General features: G+C 36.9%; 1 protein-coding gene across 12 annotated transcripts in view; it reads left to right on the top strand.

The window, feature by feature from the left end:
- The window catches only part of MEF2C (myocyte enhancer factor 2C), a 123,114-nt gene extending 109,118 nt beyond the window's left edge, over positions 1-13,996 (top strand). For 6 of the 12 annotated variants that reach the window (XM_057404300.1, XM_057404301.1, XM_057404297.1 and 3 more), the window contains 4 exons: positions 556-579; positions 1,484-1,613; positions 2,490-2,625; positions 9,233-13,996. In XM_057404300.1, the coding sequence (XP_057260283.1) occupies positions 556-579; positions 1,484-1,613; positions 2,490-2,625; positions 9,233-9,554 (612 nt within the window). In that variant the 3' untranslated portion in view covers positions 9,555-13,996. The remainder of the gene's footprint in view (positions 1-555; positions 580-1,483; positions 1,614-2,489; positions 2,626-9,232) is intronic. The other 6 variants (XM_057404307.1, XM_057404308.1, XM_057404306.1 and 3 more) reach the window with 3 other exon arrangements.
- The last annotated feature ends 3,355 nt before the right edge of the window (positions 13,997-17,351 follow it).

Genomic DNA, 17,351 nt, shown 5'->3' with positions numbered 1-17,351 from the left:
TGATGGTAAATTTAAGTGACACGATAAGCATGTTTTTACATTATGTAACAGATACTGTTAAAACAACTTCCAAGTTGGCTGCTTCAGCTTGACACGTCATAAATTAACTTTGAACATCAAACTAATCCCCTCCCCTTAAATGTGGTGCTGCCCTCTGAAAGGAGAGGTAACAAATGGTCTCCTACAGGAAAATGTTCAAAGTCAACCAAAGCAGTGACAAGCTGTCTACATCAAATGATTTATTCCAAGGTCCTTGAAACTGATATTTTCCAAGGGTCAGGTCAATGGTGAGGTCTCCTGAAACCAGGTACAGCAACACAGTCTTAGAGAAAGTCTTGTGCTGCAAACTGGGTGGATTGTCCTTGCAGTTGAGACAAACACCCCATCAGAAGGAAAACAAAGAGATCTGTGAGGTGTTATTTTTCAAGACTATACTCAGAAAGTGTTTAATTTGCTGCCCTATCATCAGATGAAGCTATTCCCTAAGCTAGAAATCTGCATCCTGGTAAATATTTATATTCACTAATTTTTAATGCTCCTTTCCTATGCACTCAGTCTGAGGATGTTGATCTGCTCCTGGTAAGTGGTAGTGATGTTCATCTTAATAACAAGGAAAAGAAAATCCGTTCTTTTGTATGATTGATACTTGTGTAGGTGAAGTGTTGGCAAACTTTACCGTAACTACTTTGAACAAGGCCATCATAGTTTCTGATATGCAGCAGTATGGAAGACCAGGTGCAGTTGTTGCACATACTCAAGCTAAATATATGCTAGGATAAAGCTTGCTTGTTGCTGGTGTCTTGAGAGCATGTAAACTTGTGCTGCTGAAGATGGTGCAGCCTCATGACATATTTTTTGGTGTCTCTCTGGTCATTTTATCTTGCCAGTCCCAAGATTAGAGTTCTCTAGCACAATTTTTACAGTGCAACATCTAGTGCCCTGGTGCAAAAATAAGTGTGTAAGTGCTGAGTTGTCTTAACACACTTGGAAGTTTGTTTCATTGCACAAAAATGAAGTAAGTCAGAGCACCATCTGCTGGAAAGACATCCGTGTTCAGCAATCCTGGAGTGCTGTCACTTTCAAATCATATAGTCCAGTAGGGCTGGGTTAAGGGTTTTTTCTATCACTTCTCTATTTTTTATTATTTTTCCCCTCCATTTGAGTGAAAAGGAAAACAATTGGAATAGAGTTTACATATTCCATTAGTTTTTCACACGATCCGTTCTCCTACCAACAATAAAAGCAATCTTACTTGTTACTAGTTCAGTTACCTAGGAGATACTGATGTAATGGGTTACTATGGTGACAACTGGTCTCTTGAAGGCTTGTAAATGATATGTTTGGCAGAGTTCATAAAAGCCACATGTTAAATGGTTAATTTCTAGAAATTCCTATCAGACTATGTATCACAAAACATACCCAGACAGCTTATATACTGACTTAAAACTAGTCAATAATATGTTTATTTTACTTACTTTAAAAGAATCAGAGGATAAATAACTCCCAGTCTGCTCAGTCATTGGCTACTCCAGTGGTTTCCGTAGCAACTCCTACTCTACCAGGGCAAGGGATGGGAGGATACCCATCAGCCATCTCAACAACATATGGTACTGGTAAGTATGGGAGCAAGATGTAAAGACTGGGGGAGGGAGCAACATGATGACAAATGTCTGTCTCAGAACTAACAAACTACCTAACATTTTGGGGAGAAACTGAAAAAATTGCAGTTGATATGCTTCCGTACAGCATTCACTTACCCTCTGTCTGTCACTAACTTGAGACATAGCTATTTTAAAATTAGCTGTTTTGTTTGAATGGAAAACTTCTTTGATAGCTTTATTTCTTTGGCTTTAATAAAAAATGTAACTTAAAAGACATTTCTTAATGCCATGGGTAATTTCACGTACTTGAGTGTACCTCCTTAAAGTCAGAAGGGTAGCAGGAGAAAGCAGCTTCACTGGCTTCCAGAGTTCAGTAACTCTGTTGGCTATCCCACAGCTATCTGAGAAAGACTAGAAATGAAGCCTCAAGAGATCCTTTCCAGTTCCCATTGCACATTGCTGCTGAATAGACCAAGCTGGCGTATGGAGATGATGCTGTTAGAGAAGATGTGCATTGCTCAGACACAGGCTGCATGCTGGCTTCTGCAAGGAAGACTGTAACCAAAACATTATTGTTTTTCAAGTCTTTAACGCTCTGAGAACACATATTTACTTATGGTGGATATACAAGCTGACAATGCTTTTGATCTTCCAGATCCAGAAAAGCCCTGCTAAATTACAGGGTAATTATTAGTGTATTATTTGTTCCAAAGTTAATGAGTTGAGGGAAGAGGAAGGTCTACTTCTCTTCTGCAACTTAATGTGATTGGTATAATTAAAATTAAAATTCTTATAAAGTGGCATATGAAAATTATGATGCTAGTTATTATTTAATTGCTTCCTCTTTAATTCTCTTTTAATTATTGTCTTTTCTGTTTTCAAATCTAGAATATTCTCTGAGCAGTGCAGATATATCATCTCTCTCTGGGTTTAATACAGCCAGTGCTCTTCATCTTGGCTCTGTGACTGGCTGGCAACAGCAACACCTACATAACATGCCACCATCTGCCCTCAGTCAATTGGGGTAAGCACTGTTTCCTTAATTTTAATTTTCTACAATGACTCCAGTCTTCCCAGTAATCCCAAATCTGAAATACATCACGACAACTTTTTATCAGCACACATTTACTACATGTAAGAGCTCCAGTTCACAAAACTGGAACTATTTGTTTCATTAAGAATTTGCCAGGTATCTGCAATTAAATATTCTGTGATCATGACGCTTTCTCAGTAGTGTAGTAATGACTACTATTTGTGGCTTACTCTTTATTTCTTTAAATAGCACTTTATGTCACTACTAAAGACCAGACTAAACCCTTACACTATGCTATTTCTGTATTTTGCCATTTTTGCCATTTAAGCTTTTTATTTCCAGTTACTATAGCACAAACATTTACAGTAAACGTGAAAATTTTCTAAATCTTTTTAATCAAGTAAGAGCAGTGTAATGATTTGACCTGAGATTAAGCCTTAACCTTATAGAATAAGCACATGCTCCCTTCTTCTTAACTCTTGACATTCAAGTTTAATTTCTTTGGAAGTGTTTTCTGCAAGCAAATAACATTGCTAGGCCTAAGAACTGTAAGCCAACAAAGCTCATTGCGATTTATTTGCCTGTGTTGAAGGAGATAGGTGTTCGTGCCCTCTAGTGGCTAATTTCACGACAGTCACTCAAGGTTGGTGAAGCACAAAGCTGTCATTTCAGGATTTTTAAAAGTGTTAAAATTCACACAGAGAGGTCACCTAAAGCATTCTGGAAAAAGCAAAGCCTATTGGCTCACTGAGGTGAGCTTTAAGAGTGTGATCTTCAAAAATCCTGTTGTCTGCAGTTTCTACTGACCAAGGCTATAGGCATTCACGAGCACACCACACATAGCCTAAGGTAGGGCCAGCCATGTTTGAATTGCAAAAGTTTTCGTTGTAAAAATTGAAGCTGAAAACAGCTGGAGTGTATTTATGAGGAGAACTTTAATTCACATGCATTTGGAAAGTAAAAATTTTTTTTCCCTCCAAAAGTGTTGCACATATGCACTATTTTTTTTTTTGCAAGATGGTTACCATAATGTGAAACTATTTAATAGTATAAATGTAGTTTAAGCTTCAAAACTCTCCTTCTAATTTATCTATCTGACCACTTTTTGTAGCTTACTGTAATTTCTTTACCATGTACAGATGGTCTGGGTTTTTAAGGACAGCTATAAAAGTATTTCAGAAAAAAACATGTTTTAAACCTCATTTCTATATAAATAATCATATATAGATACTAACTACATAAAAATATACAACTGACAGTTGCTGTGCTAGAAAAAAAAATACTCTAAAAACCCTTCTCTTATGCTTCTTTTATTTTTCTTCTTGAGTTTGCACAGTTTCTGGAGCAAAATTCAGGCTAACTTTACAACTAAAGACAAAAAGCCTCAAATAAATTGAAAACTCACATGTTAGATATCAGTGTATGTCCTTACAATAAGCTGGTTGTTTTCAGTGGTGTACCAAAGAATGTAAAAAGGCTATTTGGTTAACCAAAAAAGTATAAATTAAAACCTAAACTAACTACATGCCTTTTCAGATATGTCACACATCGTCATCTGTTTCTAATTAATATCGCAGAATGTCAAAGTGTAATAGCTGTGGCTGGTGGAATACATTCTGAGTTGCTACTTATTAATTATTATTATTATTATTTCAGTTATTTGTAAATGAATTCAGTTATGAAAGCTGCTTCATTGACAGTTATGTCAGAAGTGTTCTATCTCTGCAGAAAATCATAAGCTTTTTTTTATTTTATTTTAGTCACTGAGTTCTACATGCAGAAGTACCTCTACTAACTCTTGTACGATCTGAAAAGCTTGAAACTATACAGAATTTATTCAGTCCATGTCAACCTGAGCTAGAATTTTCAGGAAGATTAAATCACACAAAATTGTAGTCATCCCCAGGTGTTTGAGAAAATACATCTACAACGGTTTTGACAACCCAAATCCCTGTGCGGAGTGAGGTCATATACTGGAAAGATTTGGTAACTGAAAGATCTTTTTTGGTAACAATAGACTGTGAAGACCCGTGAGAAAACAGGACCTAAGTCCTCAGAAGGTTTTGTTTTTAACCAAAACCTAAAAGTGAAAACCAGCCCTTCTTCCCCAGTGCAGTACAGAACATGGTTTAGAATAGGATGCAGTTAGATATAGTAGCTTTCTCCAGATAAGTCCCCAACAATTTCAGCAGCACTGTCAGAACCATCTTTGAGATAATTGAAGATGTCTACAACCTAATTCTTAAGTCTTCATGTTGGTTCTACAATTAACAACTGTAATGGGTGTCAGTAGGCCTGAGGACAAATACCTGAGGACATGGAAGTAGCTCATTTTCTCTGCCTGAGCAGCCTTTGGGCTTTTGATGAGCCCTGTGAGCATGAGAATAATGTAGAGCCTGTTTTGATATGACAGGGAAATCAAAACAAGTCTCAGCTTTTTAGGTTAAAAAGTGAGATAGTAGTTTCACAGTCTTTTAACTAGGTCTACACCTGGAAAAAAATACACAAAAATCAGTCCCTCCCAAACTTTTGGGATTTTGGCTGAATATTGGTTCAATGTCTCTTATAGAGAAGGTTACTGCTTATTTAGCATCGACCAAAGAATCTGCCTGAATTTAATTGCTGCTAACCAAGAGGGAAGTCCATGCTAAGCTTTGAAATAAATGACCTAATTTTTGTAGGCTTAAGGCCATTATATGGAGAATATTTTCTTACATCTGTATTTCCCAGTTGAAGAGATAATCTTTTCTTCCTTAAGTATCACCCACAGGTGAAATTTTGGCTTTCCTGAAATATAAGTGCAAACACAGAAACAGCATTTCATCTGAAAAATCTTCAGTATAGATAATCGTATATATATAGGTAGTTTATCTGTAGAAGTTTCTCCGTACTTCTACCCACCAGAATAAGAGATTGTCCAAATTCAAGCATCCTGTTGACTTGTTCTGTGACTCTTACATAGCAAGCTTATTACTTGGCAACTGTTAATTTTGGTTGGGTAATAAGAATAGCTAGATATCGGCAAATATTCTCTACTGAACCATTTTTACTGAAAATTTTAGACATCATATTTTGTGAATTTATATCAGTTCCTGCTTTGAATAAAACCCTTGTATATTTAGGATTGAGCCTTTTTTTCTCCTGCCACCATTGTAAGTGAGATATTCCAGTGATTTAGGTTAATATTATTCTTCTTCTAGAATTTTCTTTTTAAAGTGTAGAACTGAACATGTGAAAGATAGTCAGAATATCCTGACACAGAAATTCTTTTTCTGTTTTTTCATTGATCAAAGCATGTGAAAAAAACCTACTTACCTAAAAGAAAAACAGAGGGGAGGGAAGTTGCATTGCTAGCAAGTCAAAAATATCTTCTATTCTCCTAGTTACCAACTAACACATAGCTAAAGTTACATAACTAAATTTTGCCATGAATTTTGAATGGTTCCTTAAATACATTTATGGGAAAAACTTACATGAAATGAGGAAGCAAACTAATTCAGAGAAGCAAGTATGGCCACAAAAGAAAAGGTGTGAGGCTCTTTCTTCCTTCAATGGACTGCTTCCTCCCTCAGTGAAAACCTAACTGGTGCATTTCACGTCCTCATTCATCACCTACTCAGACCTGCACATCTCTCTGTGCATGCTGAGCTTCCATACCAGCTTGGGAGTTGAACAGATGGAGATGCTCAGAGAACTGATCTCACTGGCATCACAAGGACCAAACCCACCTACAAGCTCATTTCACCCTGACTTGCTTCCTACCTCTTACACAGCAGACCTGTGTAGTTATTCAGTGTTGCACCCAAATAGGAGCCAGCATTCAAGGCCAGGTTGGATGGAGCTTTGAACAACCTGGTCGAGTGGAAGGTGTCCGTTTCTGTAGATAGAAACAGCAGTTTCCTCAGCCACAAATACACATAGATGAAAAGAAATCATTTTGTAGCAGAGAGAATTCTTGGGTTTTATAATACAGCTTCTATTCTAGAGCTGTTTAGGATACAGGTCTGAAGACTGCACCTATGTGCTATTTCACTATTTACATCTATGTGTTATAGTAGGTTTTCCTTGTAATTGACCATTTTAGCTAACATGAAATTATCATAAAAATATTTCAGAAAATTTTAATGAAATCATGTAAATTGTCATCACCAGAAAACATGTATTAAAATTCACAATAGCAGAAAAAGACTGTATTTATTTCTTTTGAGTTGAATGCTGACTCAAAATAATTGCTTTAATTTATCCATATTGATTTAAACCTAAAAAATTTACTCCTGATATGCCAAAATAACTTCTTAATCTTTCTCAGTTTACAAAAAAAACTATTCAAAATGCAGATCAACCTGTAGCATTTTTTAAACTGCCACATGTTAGTATGCCAAGTATTTACATAAGCCTGCTAAGTCACAGGAATCTAAAGAAAAGTGCAGATACACATTTTCAAATGTTTTTAAAAGCTATTTAAAAAGCAACATAGCAGTATAGCAATACTAGCTCTGTTTAATTAGAAATGCAGTTTATCCCTTTAGATTGGGTCCTTTGGGAGCTGTCACACAATAGAATGCAAGTATGTTCAGTGTGAACAAATTTGGCTGAATATGGTAGTTTTTTGCTTGCACGGGTTTTTCAGCTGTCCCCAGCTTTTCAAAGTGACATGTCATCTGCTCTTATCAAATGCTTCTAAATCAAACCCCCAGGCTCCAGCATCCTTTATTATGGGACTTTCAAGTTTACTTATCAGCTTGGCATCAAAAAACATATGTAATCATATATACTAAACTGGTAGCCTGTTTTAGCATTTCCTAAGCTCCTGAAAAATAAAGTCACTGGAAATGAAAAGCAAAAAAAAAAAAAACCAAACAAACAAACAAAACCCTAGGAATGTAATTTTTATTCTTGTTGGATTCTTTTCAACAATATTTCAGAAAAGAGTACAGTATTTCACTGAGTTGGAATGACACAATCTTAGCTTTACAGTTTCTTAAATGTGTTAATTTAACAAATGCAAAGAAAATGACCTTTTGGGGAAAAAAAATGCCTACATTTGCTGCTGTAATGGCTAGTACTCACAAACTCTGTGGTTTATGAAAGGGGTGACTGCAAATTTGGCACATTCACCTGTATAGGAGTGAAGGGTAGATAAAAGCAATTTGAGGTAGAACATCCTGGTTTTTCTGTTTTATAACAAGATCTATCCATTATTAGAGACTCAATAATTCCTGGTAAAAGCAGCTGATATCATTCAATATAGAAGCCATATAGTTCCATTTTAGATCTGTCAGAAGAAAACAGCATTTTGTCTTTCATCAAGGTTATAGTAAATGTTGTTTAAGTAAAGCTCAATTCCCAATTGATGAGAGATCAGGAAAAGTGAGATATTTCAGTAAATTAAAACATGTAAACTTACTTGTGTCTTCTAAATGCTTAAAAAATATTTCCAAATCCTAATATTTCTTCTACTTGCAGTAAAATGCTTGCATATTGTCTAGCATTTAAAACCTTACGAGGCCAAGTAGCCTATTGCCCCTGCTGCCTTCAGTCTCCCCCTGTATAGATACTCAGTAGAAACCTTGAAACTGTGTCTCAAGGGTTAGGCACTAACTTCAGCCTAGCAAATGGTCCCTGAAGTGGAACATAATGTCAATCACATGTTGAGAATTCTGTTTTAATAGCGAAAAGTCAGGTTTTACCAGGAGGTGGTGCTTTTGCACCAAACATCCTGCAGATGCAGTAATCTCATTTCTCCCACAGAGATAAAACGCATTCTCAGTATTCACTCTCCTCCCTGCCTGTTTCAGCTTCCCTCTGCCCACAAAAAAGCGTAGAAAGAAAATTAACTTAGAATAGTTATACAGCTTGACTTTGAAGAAGTTTTAGCTTAGCAGTTTCTCTTGATGCTAGGAGCATCCTCTGAGCTGGGCTCACCTACAGGCAAATAGCATAATCCTCTGACATCTTCCAGTACTCTTCAGCTTCTCTTTGATTGTTTATTGAAAAGCATTCTGGATTGAGTTATGAATTCATGGATTTGAACCATAAAATCATATCTAAATCCTTGCCTCCCTGTGGTATTTTATTAATGTCTAAGACCAGAAATTACTAGGACCAGTAATTCCAACTCTATTCTGAATGGTATAAATTGTACCTGGCCCAAACTTTCATTTCTGCTTTGCATCTGAAGTCATGTGTCAAAATAATCAGCAATAAAAATAGTTGAGCGCGCTCAAACTAATTGGATTAATCCCAGCAGAAAGTCCATGCCTCCCCTGTCTCAGCCGGTGCATACACACACACAAGCATTAGTTTTAAAGGTGGTTGCAACAGTGCAAAGGCTCGCCTTCCAATTTGTGACACTTGAGGCAAAAAAAAGGAGAGACTTAAACTGAGATCTCCTTTCAAACCAGGGGCATGTCCACATCTGTTGTGATGCTTTTCGTTGCTTTGAATTGGTGAATTCTGCCCAGAACACAGTCCCCATGCTTTCTGCAGGTGCTGACCCCTTGCGAGCCTTTACACTGGTGTTTTGTGTGAGTGTTTGTGCATATCTGGGGGCTCCATGCCTCCTCCGTCTGTAACTGGGTTTCCTTTCCTCCTACAGAGCTTGCACTAGCACTCATTTATCTCAGAGTACAAATCTCTCCCTGCCTTCTACTCAAAGCCTCAACATCAAGTCAGAACCTGTTTCTCCTCCTAGAGACCGTACCACCACACCCTCGAGATACCCACAGCACACGCGCCATGAGGCTGGGAGATCTCCTGTTGACAGTTTGAGCAGCTGTAGCAGTTCCTATGATGGAAGTGACCGAGAAGATCACCGGAATGAATTCCACTCCCCCATTGGACTCACCAGACCTTCGCCGGACGAAAGGGAAAGCCCCTCTGTCAAGCGCATGCGGCTCTCTGAAGGATGGGCGACATGATAACATTATTACCTATTAGGTTGTTTTTTCTTTTCCTTGCAGTGTGTGTGTGCTATACCTTAATGGGGGAGGGGGGGTTGATATGCATTATATGTGCCGTGTGTGGAAAAAAAAAAAAAAAAAAAAAAGTCAGGTACTCTGTTTTGTAAAAGTACTTTTCAATTGCCTCAGTGATACAGTATAAGGATAAACAGAAATGCTGAGATAAGCTTAGCACTTGAGTTGTACAACAGAACACTTGTACAAAATAGATTTAAGGCTAACTTCTTTTCACTGTTGTGCTCCCTTGCAAAATGTATGTTACAATAGATAGTGTCATGTTGCAGGTTCAACGTTATTTACATGTAAATAGACAAAAGGAAAACATTTGCCAGAAATGGCAGATCTTTACTGAGAGAGAAAGCAGCTGTTATGAGACATATAGAAAAGTGTACAGGTGTTTTGACAGACCCAGCAGTTGGGTGGCCATGAACTGATGCTAGAAAAAGAGTGGGTCACCTGACATACCAAAAATGTTCACAAACATGCAGGCATATGGTTAGAGTATGGCACTTAGAAAGGATCAAACATTTAAAGAGGACCATACTTGTAAAAATGTTGAGTTTGAGGGTTAACATATTTAATTTTAAAAAATCTGGGTCTGCATCACTTATTAAACAAAAATTAAAAATATGTACATTACATTTTGCTTATTTTCATATTAAAAAGTAAGACAGAGTTTGCAAAGCATTTGTGGCTTTTGTAGTTTCCTCAAGCCAAAATGTGTTCTTTTTCCTGTGATAGCTTTGCTGATCTTTTAAATAGTCCTGAAGAAACAAACGAAAAGGACTTTTTGTATAGAAAGCACTACCCTAAGCCATCAAGAACTCCATGCTTTGCTAACCAAGATAACTGTTTTCTCTTTGCAGAAGTTTTGTTTTTGAAATGTGTATTTCTAATTATATAAAATATTAAGAATCTTTTAAAAAAAAATCTGTGAAATTAACATGCTTGTGTATAGCTTTCTAATATATATAATAATTATGGTAATAGCAAAAGTTTTTGTTATCTTAATAGTGGGGAATTATATTTGTGCAGTTGCACATTTAACTATTTTCTTTCAGTTTTCTTTGGCTGGGTATACATTTTACAGATCAAAGTCAGCTGTTGAAAGACTGATCTGTAAAAAAATTAGAATTTACCCATGGTGTAACAACTTAAGTCATTTTAACACAGCATTTTACAATCAGTTGGGTGAACTGCAGTCCATTGTATATACTGATTAGTTCTTTCATGCTGTTTTGTGCATTGTAACAAGGGCCCTTCTATTACTTAACGTCCTGCGTATCTTGTAGTTTTCCATGGGTTAAATGACAAAGTGGCATAACTTGGCCATTTCTCATTAATAAAGCTGGTATTCTGCCTGTCAGAATTGGGTGTACAGCTCTAACGGCTGTCAGTTGCGTGAGTGCAGGTGAATATTTGGCAGAAGCAGTAGAGAGTTAAAGGGAGCGGTTGCCATGAACGTGGCTACTGTAAGGATTACTCCCCTCTCTCACAGATTTAAAACTCTTAGAGAGATCATGAATTAAAGGACCATTCAAACGTCGATTGATCTCACAGCCAACATGGGCCGTCAGGTTTCTGGTTCTCATGGACCTTTGTGGTCACATCTTCTCACAGTGAGCACATTGTTGAGCAATGCTCCCTGTTTATCTGCAACCAAGCAAGCTTTACTTGAGCATATAGCATCCACAACTTCTCCTGCCTCGTGGTTTCTTTGACTAAAACAGCTTGACCAGAGGGAGTGTATCATTTCTGTTAAGTCCCTCTTTGTCCCTCTTGTTTATCAGAAGAAAATGGTATTTTCAAATGTTTCAGTCTAATCTTGCTGTTGGAGGGAAAAGGTTTTTAAGCAAATGTTAGTGCCATAGTAAACTGTTAATATTTCTCCTTTTTCCAAGAGTCCTTCCAACTGTCACATATCTGCATTGACACTATGGTGAAGAATATAGCTGCGACAGCTAAATATAAACACCAAATACTTTGTTAAGGGAAGTTCACATTCTGTTTCCCACCTATATATGCAGTTGCTGTGCACTGCTCTATAAGAGTGTACCTCTCTGCAGTAGAGAATGATGAACAGACTACAGTTTGCGTCAGGACATACGCTTTTCACTTATCATGACTTTATAAATGCCTGCCTTACAGGCACTCTCAGCCATGCAGGGGCTAGTGCATGATCTGGAAACTCTTTAAGCAGAATGCTGTGCTACTACTGCATCCATCTTAGCTTGTGTAGCAATCCGCAGGGTAAACATAAAGATACGCATGTTTGGAAAAAAAAAGAAAAACACCAAAAAAGAAAAGATCTCAAAAAGTAACAAAAGCAAAACAACAAAAAAAAAAGGTAAAATGGGGCCCACAATTAATTTTAAAACACAAAAAAACTGTTTTTGAAACCACTCTATTCACCTTCTGATAAACTTATGCTCATATTCCCTTCTGAGAATTTTAAACTTTGGTGTGTCAAAAATATGCAAATATATCACAAATGTACCTTGTAATTTCAAGAACAAAAAAACAACTTTATCAGTATTGTAGTAAAAACTTGTCAGTGGGGAAGGGGATTTGGTCTATTGATATATGAAGAATAGCCATATTAATAGTTTACCTTGCGATTTGCCTCAGCAACACATGAAAAAAGGAAAGATACCATATTTAACGAAGATGCAGTTTAATCTATTACTGCAAGTAACTAAGCAGAAAGTAGCCTGAAAAGTATTGCCTGGGCAATTTATATTAACTCTGACAGTGATTTTTGTACAAACACAAGTAAACAATCACGTGAAAATAAATGCCAGTCATCCCTCTTGTTCCTGCTTTGGAGGGCAACTAACTTATACTGGCAAAATTTTGGGGGATAATGCATATTTGCAAACTGATCTAATGATAAGAAGCACAACTTTGATTGTGAAGTCACTTTCTGTAAACTATAACTGTCTACCTTTCTTGTTCCTTTATCTGTACCTTACCATTTATTGTATTTGCGAAGCTAATTTGGGTTTATTGTGTGATTCCTTTGTATTTAAGGAGTTTGGGGCAGAGCCCTGAAAGAGTATTAACATTTACTTTACCTTAACCCATGCTATATAATGTTTTAGGCAACATTCTTAATTGTAAGTTCAAACACCTGAAGTGGCATTCTAGACATCTGCAAGTATTGTTATAGCTAAACTAATCTCTATTAAAAGGTGTTGTCAGTTAGTGTTTAATTGCTGGTGACAATTATATGATATACCCTATCTGCACAACCTGTATATTGTATGCATTGAGCCATTCGCAGTAAAGCTTTTGTCATTTCAGTGTTTTTCAAAAGTTGTGTTTTATAACAAAATGGCTTATATTTTTCCCAGAAGAGGAATTTAGCAGTTTTTAATGAATAATATAAAAATATCTGTTGTCCTCAGATCTTTTTCAGGTAAAGCTAGTGTGAGAATAAAAGAACCTATAGACTGTTTTCAAGGATGTCAACCCTTTTGTATTGTATGTGTTATCCTATATACCCTCTTTTATCTATAGTCCTAACAGCTGTTTTGTTTTCCTTCTTCCTTCGCCTTGAAGGTAAATGCTTTGTAATTTTTTAAAAGCCACTTGAAACCTCAATAAAGGCTGTTGCCTAAACATGGCATACTTCATCTGTTCCTGTTTGTGCCATCTGCTGTGATGTCGTCAGTTATATGGCATTAATTTCCTGCCACTACAGGTCTCTTGAAGGACTGATGGAACATTGGTGTCTGTTAGAATGCTTCAGACTGTAGATGTAATAAAAGGCTTTTGTTAATATATTTTAACCAAAGATGTGGAGCAATCCAAGCTTTGAGCCACAGACCTTCTGCATCAAAAGTATCCATTTAATTATTTTCATAATCAGGTGTTGCATTTCTATCTTCCCTTCTCATACCTCAGACTGATCCTTACCTCAGTTTGATTCAAAAAAAAGGTCAGTTAAGAAACTCATTTAAAATTTAAAAAGCGGAAAAAAAAATATGCAGTGTCAGTCTTTCGTGGAGTAACTAATATCAGACCTGGGTTACCACAGGCATTACACTTGGATTGCTTCAGATGGTTTGTTGTATCCTTTTTTTCTTTTTTTCTTCTCTTTCATGGGGATTTGCTTCCATAAAACAATGGTGATAACAAAATAGCTTGTAAATGGGAGCATACAAGCATTTGCAACAAATATAAAAGTAGAGGCTCACAGCGGCATAAGCTGGACTTTGTCGCCACTAGATGACAAAATGTTATAACTAAGTTAAACCACATCTGTGTATCTCAAGGGACTTAATTCAGCTGTCTGTAGTGAACAAAAATGGGAAAATTTCAAAAGATTCTCCTGCTGGAAATAAGGTATAATTTGTATTTTGCAGACAAATCAGTAAAGTTACTGGCTTTCTTAGTGATACAGTGTGTGTGGTGCCTTTTTTTTTATTAATTTGATGTTCAGTTTTCACTGTTTTGCACAGTAACACGTGAAAGAATCATCACTTTAACAACTGGCAGTTGCCTCAAGGTCCCTCTGCCTGTCACTTGTGCTTGCGTAAAAAGTCAAGCACCTTTTTGTGGCACCCTGAGCATCGTGGGTCTTCACAAATGTTAATGCCCCACCACACATCATCCCACCAGGTTAGAGAAGCTCCATTACTGCTCTGAAAGTTAGTAGAGTTTTGAAAAAGGCTGTCTGAATCTGGCCCTGATGTCTGAAATAGCAGAGGAGCTAGGTGAAATAATGCCTGGCGTCTGGGTGCTTAATCAGACCCCCACAGGTACATGTGCTGTAAATTCTACCCATGGGGAGAACTGTTAAAAACCCTACCAAAAAAAAAAAAAAATATTCTGAGACAAAACCTTGCATCCCTTGGGTGTATGCTTTATATATATTTTTTCTAACATGACAGCTTCATAGGGACTGCATCAGAATTAATCTATTCCCTTTTATGTACTTTTGTTGCTGTTTAATTTTTTTTTCCTTGCTAGCATTTATAGCTCTGGAGCCTAAGACTACAAGGATCCCTTTACTTCAGTAAGGTGTTTTTTCAAGTTATTAATAACTTAAGGTGTTTTGTGAGCGTGGCAATTTCAAAAATAACAGTACAAGGCTTAGTTTCTAAATGTGTTTATGACAGAAAACAGCTGCACTGTTATTTACTTGTTGCTTTTAATGACAATTTTTTATCATTAAAGAAAAATGTTTCTGGCATTGCAGTGTTGGACACAGCATAATAATTAGATGCTAAAACTAAGATTAAATGTCATTGGGTTTACTGCATATTGTGTTTTTCTCAAATAAATCACATTTTGTCATCGTTGGCAGGAATAAGCAAAATATTTCTGGAAATGCAGTCGATGTGTAATACTGTCTAAAATCTTAGAAAATTCATGTCTGGGAGTCCTTATGCCTGCAATCAGTCATCTGTATGAATATTACTGATAACGGTATGCCTACATTGGAAAAGGAATTACGTAGCAAATAGAGTTTGTTATAAACCCTGTCTTGTTATTTATTACTCCAGAAAACTAACCATACCCATACTGATTACTTTGCTTTATATTCTATGAACTATATTTCTGCTTTAAAAATTGTGTGTTGCAATAGAAGCGGGGAGGTCACCAGTTCTTTAAATAAGTTTTCTCACTTTAGGCTTATAAATGTCATTCTAAAGAGCAATTGTAAAGAGCGTGGTCTGAGATAACTAAGCCGCACACCTTCCCCATAACTAAGTGTTTGCATTCCCTCAAAGTTTTTTCACCTTTTCTTTAGCAAAAAACCAACATAGCATCTTTTTAGAACTGGAAGACTATGCTGAGAGCTGCATGCGTCCCATGAAAGAGAGCACAGAGTGTCAGTTGTGTTTATACCTTTGCTTATTGTCAGTGTGACACACTCATACCTAACCCTTACTCAGATGCAATGTCTACATTTCCACAGGTAAATCACTGGGGCTTAGAGAATCCAAGGAGCAGCAAGGAGAAATTATTTTAAAACAATCAGATTATTTAGTCTGAAAATAGAAAGAAAATACTTGGTTCATGCCTCTATTGACATACATAGCCTATTCTTTATTAATTCAATGGAAATTTACTGATGCAGAGCAATGCAGCAAGGCTTTGCCTGCTCCATGAGTGATCCATCACACATATGGAACTGGAACTCCAGATTTGGTTTAGGGAACTCAGACTGCTTAGCCATAGCAAACACAGACTACGTTTATTCTGTATTTGTGTACTGCACTCGACAATTTACACAGACTATTCAGAGCATCTGCAGAAGGCAGATATACACTGCAGTTCACATTAACACATCTGAGATAACCTTAACTGTTGTTAGCAACTATCATGACCAGCAGTATTTCTACTGATGAAGGTATTTCTTCCTCCTCTTTCAGCAGATTTCAGCATATGCTTTTGTTCCCTTCTGCGTCACCTTAATTGCTAGAGGTTGTTCAAAGCTAACACAAGGATGCTTGCAGAAATGAATTTGAAATTAGTACTTTGGTTCCAAAAGCTGGAAAACACACTGTTCTAACTGTCCTTTCTACCCTCTTCTGTCTTTGTGCTTCTGTATGTGATTCATTCATAACCCATCCAGAGCTGTCTCTTTCAAGTATCCGTTTGTGTTTGTCTGGACAATGACTTGTAGGCTCTTTTAGGCTACAAAACTCATTGCCTCATTCTGAGGGGCAGAGGTTTATTGCTATTACCTGTGAAGATTTCACTTCTTTGACTGGAAACAAGAAGTGATATAACAGAATATGTCAGTGTGTGGGGAAACACTTAGAAGTAGCAAAACTTAAATGCAGTGTATTTGCACCATAAACATAACTGGTGTAAACCACAATTTTGTTGTGACACTACATTGCACAGCTAATTATTTTCTGTACTCAGGAGAGTTGTTCAGAATAGGTAGTGCAGTCTCACAGTGAAAACACAGCATCCTGTGACAAGTATGTACAAAAGTGTGTTGTATCACCAAAACTCAAAAGAAGGAGACAAGGAAAAAACATCTGGAATCTGACTACGGAACGTTGACAAGCCAAGGTGCAACGCTCAGACAACACAAAATGGCCAGTAGAAATGCAATTGGTTGCACTTACTAGGCTGCATTCTGAGCCACTGAGAAAATCATCACCAAGGAAGAAATATCAAGATAATGTATTAAAAAGAGACTTTAAAAAAGCACATACGTTTCTGCCCTTCTGCGCCTAAAAGTCTGAATATATGTCAAAGAGTGGTTCTTGAAATACAACCCTTCTGTTTCCTTCTGACATTTATCAGGAAAAACATCACCTTCTTTAATTATAGTTTGCTGTATTACACATTAGTTAACTTGGAAAAGCAGAAAGGAAGCTTCTGGCCTAAGTGTGTTTAGTTGATAGTTGGTAGCCATGGAGAAGTACCCTGATGTACAGTGGTGCTCTCAGACTATGAACTCAGAACTGCACTCAGCAAAGTCTAAAACATAAACTTGAAGGAGATTACACTGCCTCACAGCAGCACTCTGCACTGTCAAAGATAAGCTTGTGAAAAAATAATATGTGAGGCGCTTAGTCATCTGAAGTAAATTTATCTCTTTTTGGTGGAGGCCCAAGTCACTGTTTTTGCAACTTTCTGCACCATGTTAGAACTATTTTCTTTTAAGTAACTGGGAACTAGAAAATACCATTATGACATCCTTTGCAGATGTGTTCTTACAGCAAGAAACCCTGATCTAATACACATTACTCAACCTCAAAAAGAATACAGAATAAGATGAACGGG

This window comes from Pezoporus wallicus, unplaced genomic scaffold, assembly GCF_028554395.1.
Source record: "Pezoporus wallicus isolate ANWC-B61680 ecotype Strahan unplaced genomic scaffold, APGP_CSIRO_Pwel_v1 contig_4322, whole genome shotgun sequence".
NCBI classification, from domain to species: Eukaryota; Metazoa; Chordata; class Aves; order Psittaciformes; family Psittacidae; genus Pezoporus; species Pezoporus wallicus.
This window is presented reverse-complemented; position numbering and strand designations above follow the sequence as displayed.